Here is a 17,299-nt window from a genome sequence, read left to right as displayed (position 1 = left end):
TTTGATCATACAGTGAGCTTCTCAGTCTACATATTTGAGGTTGAGCTCTTGTGCTATCAGGTCCTAAGTGAGAATTTTTGTTTTTTCACTTTATGGTCAATTTATGCTTCAGAGTAACTAAGAAGTAAGTAAGTAAGTAGAACTCTTGTGTTCTAAATATGTGGTAATAATCCACTAGTAAAGCTCATAAATCCTATCCTAACAGTGAAAACTTTTAACCTGCCATTGCTAACGAAGGTGTAGTTGTTTATGGTTATGGCCTAATTCCCATAGGAAAAAGAAAATGAAAAAACAAGCAAACTCTTCTTTTCCACTCCTCTGCAGTGGGTTTTTTTATACTAACACATTTCCAAGTTAGGGTATATGCTTTATGCTCTCAGGCCTTTGGCATCTGAAAGTTTCCCCGTGTGATTGGAAGGGTTGCATCCCCTGTAGTTGTAATGTGATGGTGTGCGCTCAGCCACTTCAGGGCTGAGTTTCAAAAGATCAGAGTTTCTCACTGAATACTTATGCAGCTGTTTTGCAGTTACTCCTTTGCTGGAGGACTGCACTGGTGCCCCCAGCTGCAGGGGCCCTGGCCCAGGCGAGGACGGGGGCTGCCCGCGAGGGCAGGGGCACTGTGGGTGACCGCCGCAGAGGCAGGGCAGGGCCCTCGCTGGAGTGGGCACTGCCCCACAGTGCCCCCGCAAGCGGGGCCAGACTGAAGGGCAGCCCTGAGCAACCGGGAGGCCCCACGAGACTGCTGGCAGCTCTCTCTCCTGCGGCTCCTTCCCAACAGCCCGACCCAGGGCAGCCACACCGCAGCGGAGCTGGCCCTGGGCACGGGCCACCAGACCCCCGGGGAGGGCAACAGGGGCGCTCGGGCCATCACATTTAACAACCTGCAGGAAACACATGGAAAGCTTGAGATTTTATGTGTCGAAAGCTTTTATAAAAATGCAAAGTGGTATTTGTATTTTCTTTCTCATTGTATCTCATCCCTACTTTCAGCATAGAAGAGGCTTCTATGGCTTTGTAGTTGTAGAGCGCACAGAGTGTACTAGTGTACTACAAAGTACAAAAGAAACTTAAAAGAATCTAGCAACCTACTTAAAGGTGGTAAAACCATGTCAAAATACCTAAAATAAATCTTGACAATCACACGGAAGTTTTAGGCCTTGTAAACAAGACAGATACTCTAGCACTTTGTTTTCTTCGTCCTTAGGGGGCAGCATTACAAAATAATGAAACATCCCTGCGACATTAAATGATTGTCTCATTAATCTGTTTTACTCTCCTCAAACTTCAATTTTATTTTCCTAGAGCTTCGTAAGTTGACTTTGCAAGTTGCTTGTTTCCTAACTATGCAGTTTCAGCTATCTGCCAATTTAAACAGAGGTTATCAGAGTTTAATAGAAAAGCACCCCTCACCTAGCTGTTGAAGAGCATACAATAGTGACATGTGAAAACAAAACAAAAACTTGAACAAACATGAAGTATTTTCATTCCAGACAAGTAACCTTGTTATGTGCAAGTAATTTCAGAACATTCTAGCTTTTTGGCTGTTTTTTTTTTAAATAAATGAAAATACTTTTGCAGCAGAATAAGTCAAATCAAAGAGGTTTCAGTTTACTTTATTTTTTATTTCAGCTCCCTGGTAAAAGCTGGCGTATCATTTCTGCATTTTATTTAGCTTTTAATCCATGAAGCTGTTCAATACACAGGTAGGTAAAAGAGTGCCTTGGTCCAGCATCCCCAACCTACTCTAACAGTGGCATTGGCACCTTAGCACCCCTATCACCACTGAAGCATGCCTGACTCTCCCTGCTGGACTAACTGCCTGCTTTTCACAGCACAAATCCCCATTTGAGGGCTATGACTTCAGTCTTGGACAGACAAAAGGACTGAGCCTGCTTCTCAGGCTCATCCAACTGGTCCAGCTCAGGGAGTTCTCCATTCACATCTCCTGTGCTCTCCCGTTATCCTCCCCATTTCTCCAGGAGTAGCCCCCAGATCAACATTGCTGTTGCTCTGACTTCAGTCCCACCTCAGGTAGACCCCACTACTAATCCCTTCCCTGCTTCCTTAACACACAACCATCCCTAACAGTTCCTGAAAAGCCACAATGCAGCCCCCATTCAGCAGGCAATTCCTGAAGATATGCCACCACCATTCTGCTTACTCTCTTACAGGTGGTAATCAGGTTCAAATAGGATGCAGCTGCTCTGTCATAAGGATGTTGTACCTAGTTAACTTAAAGGGCCAAGGGAACCTGAAGCTAGCATTCAAATACTAAAGGAATAAGGATCCTGCAATTGCAGCTGCAAAGACAGATCTCAGTGATGTGGACTATTATTAAAGGCAGTAGTAGTCACACAGGTACAACACATTTCTGGAATTCTGCCTGAATTGACAATTTCAGTGGGGTTCTTCATATGCTTCAAGTTAAACAAGATTGCAGGATTTGGTTCTATATTTATAAAATTAGGGCACTTAGAAGGAAATTCTTTTTTTGCTTAGAAACCATTGTAGGAGTAGTCTGAGAATGTACAGAAATAGGCCTGTGATTTTTATTACCAGTGGTGTAATACAGAGTGATACTTTAGAAGAATTACATCTAACACTAATTCATTTCGAAGATGTCCTGCTTCTGTACTTGTGTGAATGAGAGCTGTCAATAATACATTTTTTCTGAGAAACAGTCATAATCACTTTTTCTTTAGTAGTCTTCTAAGTGTTTAACCAAATGCTACATAATTTTCAAAGCACCCCTTTGTAATACAAGGGGTGCCTTGTTTATATTGTACAAGATACAGAAACTTAGGGAACATTGACTGTTGATCAGAGTATCAGATTTGATTGAATTCTGGTGATTTCAGAAGATTTACTGTTAATTGGATTGTTCAGTAACCTTTCTATATTGCACAAAATATAGACACATTAACTTTTTCAATAGAACCACTCACATGCAATTTGTGGCATCCTTTTGGGAGTGGGGCATCCGATTGTATCTTGCATCTCAGTACTATACTGGTTATATTCTCTGTCTCACTAGCATGGAATTGCGAGTCATGTTACTAAAGAGACAAGATTTCCAAACCTAAAACTATGAGTTCATTAGAAGGTTAAACAGACAGTAATCCACCAGGTGCTCAGAATCTTTCTGTATACCCTGAGGACCTTCAAAAGCCTGCTTATTGTCCATATCACCTCTCTCAGATGTTGTAATCTAGCTCAGACTGTTCCCACGCAACATAAAAGAAGGAAATGAAAGTCAATGGTTTTGGCAGAGTGATTAATAGCCAAGACTGATTGCTAGACCCTCAGTGAGTATATATTTTAAAACCCTGAATAGTTGTCTAAAGGTACTTAGAAAGATTTTTCTTTCTGAGCCCCTGCTATATTTAGTCAAAAGAAATTGTACTGGAAATACGGACTTTATTGGAAGCTATAGTTCCAAAGTAGACCTGTGTGTATTTTATGATGACACAACCAGACAGCTTCTCTGTATGTGTTCTATAATGAGAGAACTACACAGCTTCTATGACACTGCCTTGTTTCTTCTGTCTTTTTTTTTTCGAGAATATTATTATTTTATTTTTCCTATTTTAAGCATAAAAAACAGTCGGGACTCCTAAGTTCTCAGTCCACATATCCCATTCATTCATGGCATATTCGTGTGCAAATAACTTATGGCTTCGATTTCTTCATGAGTAAAATTGGAATAAGTCTAGTTCAGACATTTTGAGGATTCTTCTGCTTTTTGAGTACATTACTGGCATGCATTGCAAGCCTGACACTTTTGCTAACAATCGCATAAAAGACAAATTTGATGTATTTCAATACACGGTCTGCACAAAAGAACAGAGCTATTGAACAGTCAGTGGGAAATGGCACAACTATAAAACTACAGAATTAAAGATAATGGGACTAGAAAAGACCTAAAGACAGTCATCTTGTTGCCCTGGGGCAGGATCAATCAGACTTCAAACGTCCCCAATAGGCAATTGTCTAACCTGTTTTTAAAAAGAAACTAAGAGCCACAGAGGCAATTTCTTACAGTGTTTAACAGTCCTTACACTGAGAACGCTTCTGGGTTTTCTTTTTTTTTTTTCCATTTTCTCTTCCCCCAGTGTCAAAACTAAGTCTCTGTTGCTATAATGCATCTTTTTGCTTACATCTCATTCTATTCCTAGCACATATGAGAACCATCATCGTGCATCAACCTTTTATCTATTTGAAGGCTGTTACTATATGTTTTCCCATAGTCTCTTTTTGTCTTCTTTAACTTCTTTAAGGTCCTTCCTTACAGACTGGGGGTTTCTGAGACCCCTTTCATTCTCAAACTGAATGATACTCATTCATTGCTCATTCATTGCTAAACTTGTCCATATCTTTTCCTGGAATACAGGATCAAAAGTTGGACGCATTGATCCAGTTTAGGCCTTGCTAAGGCTCAGTACAGAAATAATGAAGCCAATTAATGTAACAGCAATCTGTGCTTTCAAAGTAATTTACAAGTTAATTCATTACAATGACCAACACATGTTAGGGCTTTCAACATGAAAATCTATCCTATCACTGTAATGAGTACAGAGATCAAACTTTTCTTTTTTTAACAATGAGATAGTCACCTTTCTTGAGGAGTCATTGGTCTTCTATTTAAGAAATATTTTCTTTTGTATTTATTCATTGGTGAGTATACTGGACCCTGAGAGTCATGTTCATTGGAAGTTCAACAGTAAAATGCTCATAGTGATACTCATAAATCTCATACATAACAGCTTATTTTGAATATAACCTATATTTGATATTTGCTGTCTTGCTTCTGCCTATGGAAGGTGTCTAGTTAGGATCTGAGGAAAGAATAAAAAAGTTAAGTTAGATTTTGATAACACAGAGAAGAATCTAGAAGAATACCTTCTAAAACACTGAGCCTCAAGAAGGTTCCATCTTTTTGATGTAACTTTTTAAAGATTGTTACTCTCCTGTTTTTTCCTAAGTCTGTGAAGAAGGTCAGCATCTTATCATCTATTTTTAGAAAAACACTATATTCATTCAATTTTTTCTACAGCAATAGAAATCTGTACCAGAAGTGATCAGTAAAAGTGAATAAAGATACTTACTTCCTCTCCATAGGAGTATGTATAACGTCTTTCGGCATACCAGTGTAAGATAGAATATAGCGGAAAGACAGGAAGAAGTAGGAAAATATATAGAAAATATACAAGGAGGGAGAGAAGAATACAAAAACAAAAGGAAGGAAGAGGAGTAAGAATATACATTTTTTCAGACAAGTAGTATCAGTTCCGTTTGTGAAACTTTGTCTTTTGAATAAACAGGAAAGTGATGTCAATTGAAGCTGAAACATAGTAAGGAAGTGATGTTATATAGTCTCAGTAAAGACCATTCTAAACATAAGTCAAAGACTCCTGATACAGAAATAATTGATGATACATGAACTAAGGGTAAAGGCGAAATCCTGCTCTCACTTACACCAATGAGAACATTATCATCGACTTCAAAGTAAGAAAAATTGGCCCTTGCATTTGAAAATGAAACCGATTTTAAGACTTTCTATATTGGATCAAGTATGGAATTTAGCCACCTAAATATTGGTATTCATTTATCCTCAGATGGAATATATGCTTCTGAAGATGGTTAAGATAGTGTTTTTAAATCAGTTGTGCCTTTGGCCATGACTACACTGTGGTTTTTAAGACTGTTTCCCAAGTCTAACATGGCCAGGCACTTTCCCAACACTGCTTTGAAGCAAACTGCAGGATTATAACTCGTTTTTCTGCATGCACTTTGTTCTTCATAGGAAAAAGGTATAGCTGCACATCTTGAATGGTTGCTACAGTCACTTTAACCTAGTGCCAGTCTAGATCCTAGATTCACAGTGCCCCAGTTTCATTCTGGCACACAATAGGAGCTGAGCATAGATCTGGTTCTTTTCTTGTAGTGAGATTTTAGCTGTATAAAATCCTAGTATATGCATAATTTACAGTAGTGTGGAGGGTTTTGTATTACCCAACATAAAAAATAAAAGTAAAATTAGTGTCTGGTATTTTCCTATTATTTTTTGGGATTTCAGTTATATAAAGTAATTTACAAGGTGTGTTCCTTTATATGGTATAGCAGTTTTATTCTTACTATAGTTTTGAGCTCCTTGTGAGATGCTGCCTTTCCCACATAGAGAGGTCAGGACAGGGTGCTGATTTTGCTAGTGGAAAAAACATTCTTTCATTCATTAGTGAAACAATGAGTATAGTGCTTTGATACATTCCTTTCCATCCATCCTTCTTTAGATATCAGTCATCCTTTGGACTTTTCTTCTTGCCTTGATGCAATTCCAGTTTCTGAAGATAAAGATGCTAAACCATGCTCATAAGTCATCCGTGACAAAGCAGGCAGAAGTTGATAGAGTTACGTGAGAAATGAACTTATCACAAAGTCTTCACAAAAAGATACACTTTTTAATTAAAAAAAAGAAAAATCTCCATGACAGGATCAGTTTCGGAAGAGAATTGCTTGGAAGAATGGCAAAGTCATGTTCACTGAGAATTCTTTGATCATCCACTTACCATATTTTTCCTACCTAGAGATAGATTTGATCAGAAGTATTTACCATGCCTTAGAAAACTACAGAATGATTTTATCCAGAATGGCTGCTTCATAGAAAGCAAATTATCTTACAGTTTTTAACACTGTGGGCTGTATATCATTTAGAGTAATGTACAATAAAATGAAAAATAATGGCTCAGGCCAGGTCCCATTGAAGATAATGGCAAAACTTGCATTACATTTAGGAAGAGTGAGATCTAATTGTTTAAACAGAGAAAGTCACATACACTAGTTCACTCCTTGACAGAATCTAATTCCTCTGTGTTCGTTTGTTGCCAGATGTAGCCTGTTTTAGCCCCCAATTCAGCAAATAAATAAGCAACCCTCATCACTAAAGCACTTGAAAATGTACTTTTAATGCTTTCTAGAGCAGAGATAGATTACTGGATCAGCCTTAAGAAAATAAGTGGCCAGATTTTTCTCATTACAAATGCATACAACTTAAAGTTGGAAAATACAGGATCAAATCTAACCCTATGTCTTCATGGATTTATGGTTTAAGATCATACACAAAAGAGGAACATGATTAATCAAAAAGGATAAACAGTTTTGTCAAGAGTAAAATTACATACATAATTTATTTTCATTGAAAAGAATGGCAATTTGCAAATTACAGAGACAAAAATGGAAGGGCTGATTAAAAGGATTATAAAAAAGCTACAAAGTGGTGGTAATGTGTTTCATTCTAACATGCAAATGAAAAGAAATATGGCTGAAAAGACAGCTGTAATAAAAAAAAAACCACTGCTTCATTTCTATTTGTTGCTTTAACAACAAACACAACTTTAAAATTTTTGATCACTTAAATTGTTCACCCCACTCAGATTCAGTGCACTGTGCATTTTCTTTTCTTCTTTTTACTTTAAAGATTATATTATCGGAATATTTTATTTACCTAGAACCTTTGACTTGCTTGATCACAATGCATTAAGGAGTTTTTCTAAGAGAGGTATATTATTTCCAAATATGTAAATTACCCAATGTATTAGCTGCAAAACTATAACTATTGGTTAGAAAAAGACTTCACAATATAAAAAATAATGCTGTGAGCAACAGTTTCATACATTATTTAATAATGGTTCTTGTATTTTATATTTTCTTAATTCCTCAGTTTTCCACAAAGAGTTTCTTTTTTCTGTTTACAAAATTTAGAACAAGTATAGAGGAAAATGTTTGTTTCTGCCGCAGTCTCATCTGATTTATAAGACAAAGCACTCTCTTTTTTAGTTTCCAGTTTGGACTGGCTCATATTTCTCAACAAGACTGTTGGTTGATATTGCCTTGGAATATTCATTTTCCCCAGCAGAGAATACAGTTCTGACTGTAATTCTTCTCTGTATAACATAGGGGACTTGTTTTGAACATCACATATCATCAGTACCAAAGCCTGATATTCAATGATGTTCAGTCCCTGTTTTTGAAAAATGGAGCTGAATTTTTTATGAAATGGAGGTGGAGGGGGGTTCATTTTTTGTAAAACTCTAAGTTATTACATAATTATAGCAATGGTTCCATAAATATTACATAGAATTCAATAAATGTAGGAAATATCTATAATAAAAACTAATAAAAAACAGCTTTGAAAGCATGGAATAAAAATAAAAATTCTATCAAAACAGGACTTTTGAAATGTTATGTATTAATAAGATTCAGTCTGTTACCTTTATTCATGTGGAGCAGTAGCTTATTCCAAGAGCAGTTCAATTAATATCAGTGTTTCAGATTAAGTTTGTACGAGGCTTATTAAGACATAACATAATAACATGTTATTCTTCTGTCCATTCAGGCAACTAAGAGAAATATGTTTCACTATCATGTTTAAACATGGTTGTTTTGTAGTATAAACTAGGTCTAAAGAGAACTGGCTTTAAGTAAATTAGAATTTTGTTTAATGAATTTAGAGGCATGCAAAGTAAATCCTTTATGACAGAAGGATCACAAATGTTGTGCAAGGTTTGCAAGTCTTACTTATTTGGGGGCTTGTAAGTACCATACGGAAGATAAAAAGTAACGTCAGGTACGTGTCATCTTTGAACCAAGAGTATCAATGTGGATTTTTTTCATTATGGTATAAGGAAATCTACTTTTAACAGCATTGGGGAATTGCACACTTTGAAGGGGAAATGGACTATTTGATTGAGTAGGTTCTTTTCCTTTTCTAAAATCTAAGTTTATATGATCCTGTCAGACACAGAAGGAAAATGATCCATCTTTGTTTTAAGGTGTTGCATATATCAAGAAACTACTTCCAATATTAATGATTTCTTTAATATTAATATAGGGACCAGAATGCTAAATTTCAGTATCCATATTGTAAATGTGCCATTCTGGTCATAATAAAATCATCCTCTCTAGCCATTGTTGGTTGTAAAAATGAGATGAGACTCTAGTGTCCTTCTCCAAGCATTTATGCTAATAAAATTCATCAATATGCCTTTCTTTCACAGTCACTATACAGCCAGTAGCTTATTTATGTGGACAATTTCTGATTTGACATTCAGCCTCCAGAATAAATTAAATAAAGATACAGAAGGCTAGTGAGTAATACAGATCTGTTTGGTCTCCTTTTTCAGAAAGAAAGTATTCTAGGATGGAAGGGGGAAAAAAAAGAAAAAGAAAAAGCACACGCATGTGCATGTGCACACACACACACAAAAAGTTGCTGCAGAGATTATCCTGTCAGATAATATGCAATACCAGCACACAGGACTTGGACAATAGTTTGCATTCAAAAGCGGCTGAATATACAAGATTAGCCTAGTTTGTTCAAATCTCTGAGCAGCATGCAAATGAAAATTATGTGATTTAACAGATATTTTTTCAGCAGAAACAGTGGAAACATTTTTATTATATGTTCATTTTTTTTTCTCACCTGTGATAAAATTATGCAGTCTCTAAAACATACGGACTACTGCTTTATTTTCAGAAATGCAGAGAATCTTTAATAAAATCACTATGATGGGAAAAAGACATTTGCAAATGCAGTGCTCCAGTGTGGCCACCAGGATTCAGCCTGTATGAAATGAACCACAGTTCCAGCCCACACAGGCTCTGGATCTGCACAGCATTTCTCAGCAGACCCGTTACCCATCTGCTTCAAAAGCTGGCTCCTTCACATAGCCTTTTTTTTTTTCCTCTCTCTCTTTTTTTCTAGTTTCTTGAATCTCATTAACAAATCTCATGGCTATTTATTTTGTTTGCTTGCTTCATAAATAGAACTGATCCTGAAAGGTTGATTTGGAAGAAAGTAATCTGGTTTACAGTTATTGACTGCTTTCAGAAAAAGTCTTTCTCGTCTTGTAAAGCCAAGCGGGAGCATAAATTGGGAGAGAAGATGAATTTAATGGCTGGGATTATTTGAGATAAGATACTCATATACAGAAATGTTTGTAAGCTCGAGCCCCATTTTAGCTACAGGTTTTTATATATATATATATGTTAGTGGTCTCAGTGTATTCAATGGGATTTCCACTGTGTATATTGGTACTTGAGTGCAAAGATGCGTCTTGATATTGAAAAGAGCTGTGCCTGAGATCGATTCTTACTAGGTAAGTAGCTCCATTGTCATTATGGAATTATTTTGTGCAGTGAATGCGCATGCAAATCCTTGCCAGATTAATGCCTATGTTAGGGGAACCATGAAACACATTACAGGAAAAGCCTATCAAATCCACACATAAGAAAACTGAGAAAAAGAGAGTATTTAATATATCTTTTCTAATGTTCCCTGGTTTCAGTAAATTTAAATAATTCTTGAAACAAGGCTAATTAATTTCCCTTTCAAAACAGGCCTTTCCAGTCTTTGAATATTGTCCAACAGGCTTACAAAAAGCAAATATCTCTTGGCTGTCTGTATTCTTTTTAATTTGTGTAGTGGTTATGAGTTGCTATGTGACACTTCATAAGCCGAATATGATTTTTGTAATATGCTTTTTTTTTGTTGGTCCCTAAGGATTCATTACAGATGGTGGGGTTTAGTGATTAATTGGTGTGTATGATGTTTTCTTCTCTATTCAGTTTCCATTGCACCATTGCAGAAGAGAAGCAAGTGGAGATGCACTGGGTAGTAATACTCAGGCACCGGAGGCTTCTCTCAGACATCCAGCAGCCACTAGTCCATCGCAAGGCTTCTGCTCTTGCCACTGGTCTCCACTCACTCAAAGGACTGACTGAGACATGGTGAAAACAACAGCAGCCTCAGTTTCCAAGTTATTTTGTTCTTTCCAGTAAGGTAAAGCAACAGAAGTCACAAGCGACAGTTTATAGGTGTAATTAGCCAGCCTCCTAAAACAATTCTTTGGCTAATGACTTCGGTTTTTTAAAATGCGGAATACAGAATGAATTAAAATCTGTTGCTGTTTTACTGTAAGTCCCATATATTTATTTTTCCTCCTATGAAGTGCCAAACCCATCTCAAAAAAAAAAAAAGAAAAAAAGAAAAAAAGAAAAGAAAACAGCCAGAGGACTGTTTCAAAGCCCTGACGTTCAGCAGGAGGAAATGCCTGTGTGTAAAGCAGGAACAGAAACAGCAGGTGTGCTCCAGGTGAGGGCACCTACCAGCCTAAGGCATGCAAAGGATTCCCACCGAGAAGAGAAACCAGAGCAAACCAGGAAACAAAAAGAAATATTCAAGCTGTCCACGCTGGAGACTGGTAAGGGAACAATCCGGTCAGCTTGGTTAATCATTACTGAGACAGACTGTACAGAAGTTCACGGTTGATCACACAGCAGAAACCTGTTTGAGATAAGAAAGCACCCATCACAAGCAGTAAGAAATGAGAAGACTCCCAAATCAGATTTTCTGAACATATTTTTTGCTGGGAGAGAAAGGGATCCATGCTCTTCCATTGTTCCAAGACTTCAGCCCAAACACAGTTCTTTTGTTGCTTTCCTGTTCAGAAGAGGAAGTGAGAAATTCCCTCCACATGTGCTCCAGCACTTGAATGCTCAGGTTTCACTCCTGAATCAGGAGCTGCCTGTAATGAGCTCCCGGTGGGGCTTGGAGAGAAGGTTCAGCTGAGGCAAGAGTTGTTTCATTTTGTGCCAGAGGAAAAGGGGAGGAAGAAATCCTGCAAAGAACTAAAATGTTGATGGTGCAAAAAATTGCCTAAGGATATTACAACTGGGAAAAGTGAAAGAAAAGAAGAAACAGAGGAAGGCATAAAGAAACAGAGCAGCAGGATGGGAAACTTTTGTCAGAAGCATTGCATCTGCTTGAAGCCCTGTGCCCCTTGCATATACTCAGGGGGAGAAAGTGAGCAGGATGAGAAGGTCGGCCAAGTCTTCACCAATCTTGCTGTAGTAGGAGATGGCTTCCAAACAGGGTGGAAAGACAGAGACAGTGAGATAAGAGATAAACCTTTGCCTCCACTGCCTGAGCAGCATCTGGTGAATATTTGCAGATTTGTGGCACTCTTTGACTATGAGGCTCGCACTGAGGAGGACTTGAGCTTCCAAGCTGGGGATAAGCTTGAGGTGCTGGATGCTTCCCATGAGGGCTGGTGGTATGCTAGGCTCCTCCTGCCGAGGGGGTCGGTTTGTCCTGGCCGCAAACTCCAGGGCTACATCCCTGCCAACTACGTAGCTGCTGACCAGAGCATCGAAGCTGAACCGTGAGTAACCTGTGTAATGTACACCACAGTTTCTTTTCCGTTAGTTTGAGCTGGTTTGGAGCAGACTGTTATGGCCTTTTTTTCTTGCCAAGTAGGACCTTGCCACACATAGCCTCCTTGCTTTTGTGTGGTCCTACCAGTGATAGAGCTAGTCAGTGTGTGTGAGGAGAAGACACCATAGTCTCAAGAAAATCAATTATAAGAGGCAAAGTGTTGAGGTTTTTGTTTGGGTTTAAATTATTTCCCTCTCTGATATGCCCTGATTGCTTGCCCAAGAAGCATCTGGGATTATGAGGTTGGTTACCACTGTGAGGGCTCATTGTTATTGGTTTCACAGTAAGTGTGTCAGATGCTTTTCAGAAAGTAAAAAGAAACAACCCCTGCTTTAAACAGCCTTTAGTCTAACTGCTGTGTTATCAATTAGAGTTTGAGGAAGCAATCTCTATACTTGTGGATTCTTGTTACAAATGAGTCTCTAAAATATAACTTACTTGCTTACGGTTTCCACTGAATCCTTTCTTAACTGTAGGCAAATCTCTGCTCTCAGAACAAAATTAACAGAGTGGGTCCTGCAAAGGAAAGAAGAGTGGATATAGCAAAGGAGTGCAGATTAGATCTGTTAAAGTTTCACAGAGTTTAATTACACAGCTCATGTTTGTCTGCCCTTCAAAGCAAGCACCTCCAATCGTATCTAATATTCATAACTGGACCAGAAATCACATGAAATAAGTTACTTAGCTCCCTAGTGAGGATGAATAGGGTCTGAGTCAGTTTGTGATGCAGTTACTTGTGTGTGTTACAATCACAGGCAGCATTTGCTAAAATAGCACTAACTGCAATTCCAGAAGTATGTGCCTGCAAAATTATCAATGTGGAAAGGGACAACAGAAATAACATTCTTAGTCTTCAGAATTAATTTTGATTAGAAACTGCCTATATCTCTTTTCTCATCACATACAAAGATTTACTTCAAACTTGAGAGAAATGATGTTGCAGCTTTTCAGTTAACGCTCCTTTGGACCTGAAACATCACGTCTGATCCACCTACTGTATTTTCTGGGGTTAGGAAAATTGGGTTAGATAGGATTATGCCAGTCCTTTATCAACTGTAAGATTTGTGCTGGAGGCATCTTAGGACAACTGTAACCTGAAGACCTTAATTTCCAGAAACTGAGCAGCTGTTTCTATTTCTGTGTTCAGGCAGACAACATTTTCAATGGTCGTGTTCAGAAGAATTCTTCCAATTGCAGAAATTAATCTGCAGGGAAGGTGGTTTTCTGAACCACTAGAGAAATGATGGTAGGCTATAATTTGACTCAGTTTGACCTTCGCTCTCTTTCAAGAACCTGTTTTTCTCAACAAGTCATCTAAAATTGCTGCTTGCTGTTAATACTGTGAAAGTAACTTTGTTCAGTTATACAGCAAAGGCTCAAGTATCAGCTCTAAGACCCCTCTTTTTTTTTTTTTTTTTTTTTTTTTTCTAGATGCCCAGCCTCAGATATGGAGTTAACTTTGCCAAAGTGCATTACTGAATAGCCCTGCTTTTTTTTTTTCTTCTTATAGAAAAAAATATTTTCTTTCAGTCTTTATATACCTTTCCCCCTTTTTTAGTAAAGACTACATTTTGGCAACAGATTTTTGTTTATAGATTTTTAGAAGAGTAGAGAAGTAGTGGGAAGCTTTCCCTCTCTCAAATGAAGTCATTTCTCCAAAAGCTTAACATGGCTTTAGTGTAGTACCAAAACTAATCTGGCTAAACACGTAGTCTTTTCTCACGTACTTGGATTTCCTGCTAGGTTAGTTGGCCTTGGTGACCTTCAACAAAAATAAGTGTGCAAGACTTCCTTGCATCAGGCCATGTAGATATCCTTTCATATAATCATAGACTTAACTTTGGTTGGAAAGGACCTCTGAAGGTCATTTGCACCAGTCCCCCAACTCAAAGTGTGGCCAACATAAAGTTAGACCAGTTCACTTAGGGCTGTGTCCAGTCAACCTTTTCACCCTAATGGTGAAGAATGTTTTTCCTTATAGTCAATTGGAATTTTCCTTGCTACAATTTCTTCTAAAACTTCACCCTCACCTACACTCCTCCTTTCATATGTCTCTTATCCTAGTGAGGCAAATCAGATGAAACAATAAGAGCAGCAGCAACAACAATGTTTTAAAGAGCTAAATCTTGCTTTCTTTAAATTAAACCTTTTCATTTTGATTTTAATTAGCTCTCTCCTTTGGTGTTGGTCAATTGCTCATGGTCATGACCGACTTTTCTGGAAATATGAAAAGACTATTGCATTCTTCCATCTTTTATACCAGTTCTTTAGCCCCAGAAGAGAAATGAAAAAGAATGGGAGACTTGCAATCTCTATTACATGTTCACCTGCCAGAACACATATATATTGTATATGTGCAGCGTGCTGTTTACGCTTTGCAATTTTTGCCAGGCACAGCTGATTAGCAGTCTTCGGGCTAGCTGAAAGCACATTCGATAGCACTAGCTAGCTGCTGTATGTCTGCAGAGATGATGGGAGTTTGAGCTTGTTTCTAGACCATATCTCCATCTTACTGGATCCGGGTTGGCTTGTTCTGGGAAACTTACTTGTTGATCATCTATGAATATGCCTTGCTCACTGTTTGGTGCACATGGAGGAATTTACAAAATTAGCGATTTTCCATTTTTTTGAGGTTCAACTTTGTAAATCAGTATTTGCAAGTGAGATAGGCAAGAGGAACAGAGAATAACAGAAGCATTGATTTGGTAGCATCTCCTCTTTGCATTGGTGCTACAGAAGTCTCTAGAGTTCAAGCAGGGTCATTCTTTAAAAAAAAAAGACAAAAAAAAGAAGGAAATATTTATCCTATTATCTCTTTGCTGACAGCTCAGCGTTAAAATATGAAATTTACTCATATCAGTCTGACTTGCATAGTGGCAGTTGTAGGGGGAAAAGTAGCCTTTGATCTCTCCTGGATATACTGAGACACTCTCATATGTTCTTTGTATGCACATAAATCATCCTGCACACAGACATGGAAAGTTTGTTTTTTATTTTATTTATTTATTATATATTTTTAAATAATCTCAGATTTATGTATTAAGATCAGCAAGTGAACCTTGCTTGAAGCAAGAGATTCTTCCAAAATGCAACTACTACTAACACTTCGGCTCTTTGATTCATGGTATCAGTCTTAGGAAGCTTGGGAAGAAAACCACACTGTATGATTTGCAGTCTTTAGCAACTGACTTTAGCATGATTGCGTATACATATAAACACATACAAACTATGTAAATCTATATTAACTTTTGAAAACATTGAAATTCATATGCATACATGGATGCCCCATAAGTTCACTTAAGTGAAGGGACAGAAGGGCATGAAATATTCTTTAAGTCATGGGAATGACTTAGAGATGACAGGCTCAGTATGTAAGTTTAGCCAACATATTCTTGAAAGCTGCATTCAAAACTGTCAAAATTCTTTTACTAAACATTTCAGATTGTCTTGTAGCCTTCCAAATTATAAACAACAAATTAGCTGGTCTTTTTTATTAACATTTTGACATGATCTATATTGTAGACTCAGTTAAGTCCATGTGCTTCTGTGTTTTCCTTTCTGATGGAATATAATGCTAGATGATTGCTTCTTCTCCTGTCCAAGTGCCTCAGCAGCCGATTTTGTCTTCTCTCTGAAGTGTCTGTGAATTCTTTCAGGGAGAAAGGCTTTTGAACTTTTCCTCAGTAAGGAAAGTTCTTCTTCAGTAAGAAACTTTGCTATCTTGTCTCCATTTAGATAACAGTTTTTGTTCTTGGAAGTTACCTTCCTTTGACTCCATCTAGTATGACTGAGGTAATTCTGACAAGACAGAAAAATAACTGGATGAAAGGAAAGAAAGGATGTCTAATATCTCCACTTTGTGGAAAAAAATGTCAAATAAATAAATAACAAAGGAAATTTTCGTGTATTTTGGCTATCAGCATGTTCAAGCAGAACTGATAAAGAATGAGATTTCTTTACTGTTTCTTTCCTCACACTATTTCTGCCAATTATTCATAGAAATTGTATGTAGATAAGAAATGTCCATATTGTAGTTTGCTAATATCTTCGTTTATAACCAGCTTATGCCAAAAGTCAAACACTTATTAATTTTGCATGATATCTCGTTTAAAAAAAAAAAAAAGTTTCTCTTGTTTCCTTCTTTTGGCTTGAGTAATCCTTCCAAAGTGAAAACTCCAGTGAAATCAGTATCACTCTAGGTGAATAGGGGAAGGGAAAAAGGATACTTGGTGATTTGGATTCTGCCTGCCACAGTGTTGCAGTCTAAATGTGTATTGCATAAGGTTAAATACATCCAAGAAATCCCACCTTCTACCACAAAGGATATTTGGACAGACTCAGGAAACAAGGCCCTTCATTTTTATATCTACCAGTAAAGCATCTTCCCATAGCTGATCTCTTGTAGCACCTGCAGTACTTCTTATCCTAACAACATGCTGCACAGTCGAGGGGTTGCAAAGCAGTTGTACCTGCTGTCTCTGGAGACAGGTGTGTTCTGGCTGTACCTGGACTAGCTGGGACAAGTCAGCCAGTGAGCAGAAAGCATTTGTCTAGCAAACCGCAGCTGCAGATGATGTATGTGCACAGTCAGCTTTCACCTCATGAGAAATTACATCTGTAACTACATGAATACTATTTTACTTTACTCAGCCTGTGTGAAAACAGAGGTAGCCTATGTTAAAAAATAAAAATTGATAAACTGATAAAAATGATAAATTATCTGCTAAAGAAACACTTAGCACTTTACTTCTCTGTGCATCATAGGTAGTAGTCAAAATCACAGTCCAGAAAGAAATTTTTCATATCCAAGCAAGTTTGACTGAGGTTACATCTGCCATATCTGATGACTTGGGAATGCTCCTCTTTCTGGGTTTAGAAATGTATCATTTGGTAAAAGGGAAGATAAAAAACACTACTGGAGATACATTCACATATTTTAAGTTGAATTTCCAGCAAAAGATGATCAGAAAGAGCAATTTAATTAGCACTAAAATCTGAATTAAAATATATAAATGTGTCCTCACTTTC

General features: G+C 37.5%; 1 protein-coding gene across 2 annotated transcripts in view; it reads left to right on the top strand.

The window, feature by feature from the left end:
- FRK (fyn related Src family tyrosine kinase) overlaps window positions 1–17,299 on the top strand; it is a 69,223-nt gene that overhangs the window by 2,694 nt on the left and 49,230 nt on the right. The window contains exons 2-3 of one of the 2 annotated variants that reach the window (XM_026123535.2): window positions 1,630–1,703; window positions 10,624–12,218. In XM_026123535.2, coding sequence (XP_025979320.1) covers window positions 11,788–12,218 — 431 coding nt within the window. In that variant the 5' untranslated portion in view covers window positions 1,630–1,703; window positions 10,624–11,787. The remainder of the gene's footprint in view (window positions 1–1,629; window positions 1,704–10,623; window positions 12,219–17,299) is intronic. The other variant, XM_026123536.2, reaches the window with a different exon arrangement.

This window comes from Dromaius novaehollandiae, chromosome 3, assembly GCF_036370855.1.
Source record: "Dromaius novaehollandiae isolate bDroNov1 chromosome 3, bDroNov1.hap1, whole genome shotgun sequence".
NCBI classification, from domain to species: domain Eukaryota; kingdom Metazoa; phylum Chordata; class Aves; order Casuariiformes; family Dromaiidae; genus Dromaius; species Dromaius novaehollandiae.
The sequence above is the reverse complement of the archived record's forward strand: the minus strand, read 5'-3'. Positions and strand labels throughout refer to the sequence as shown.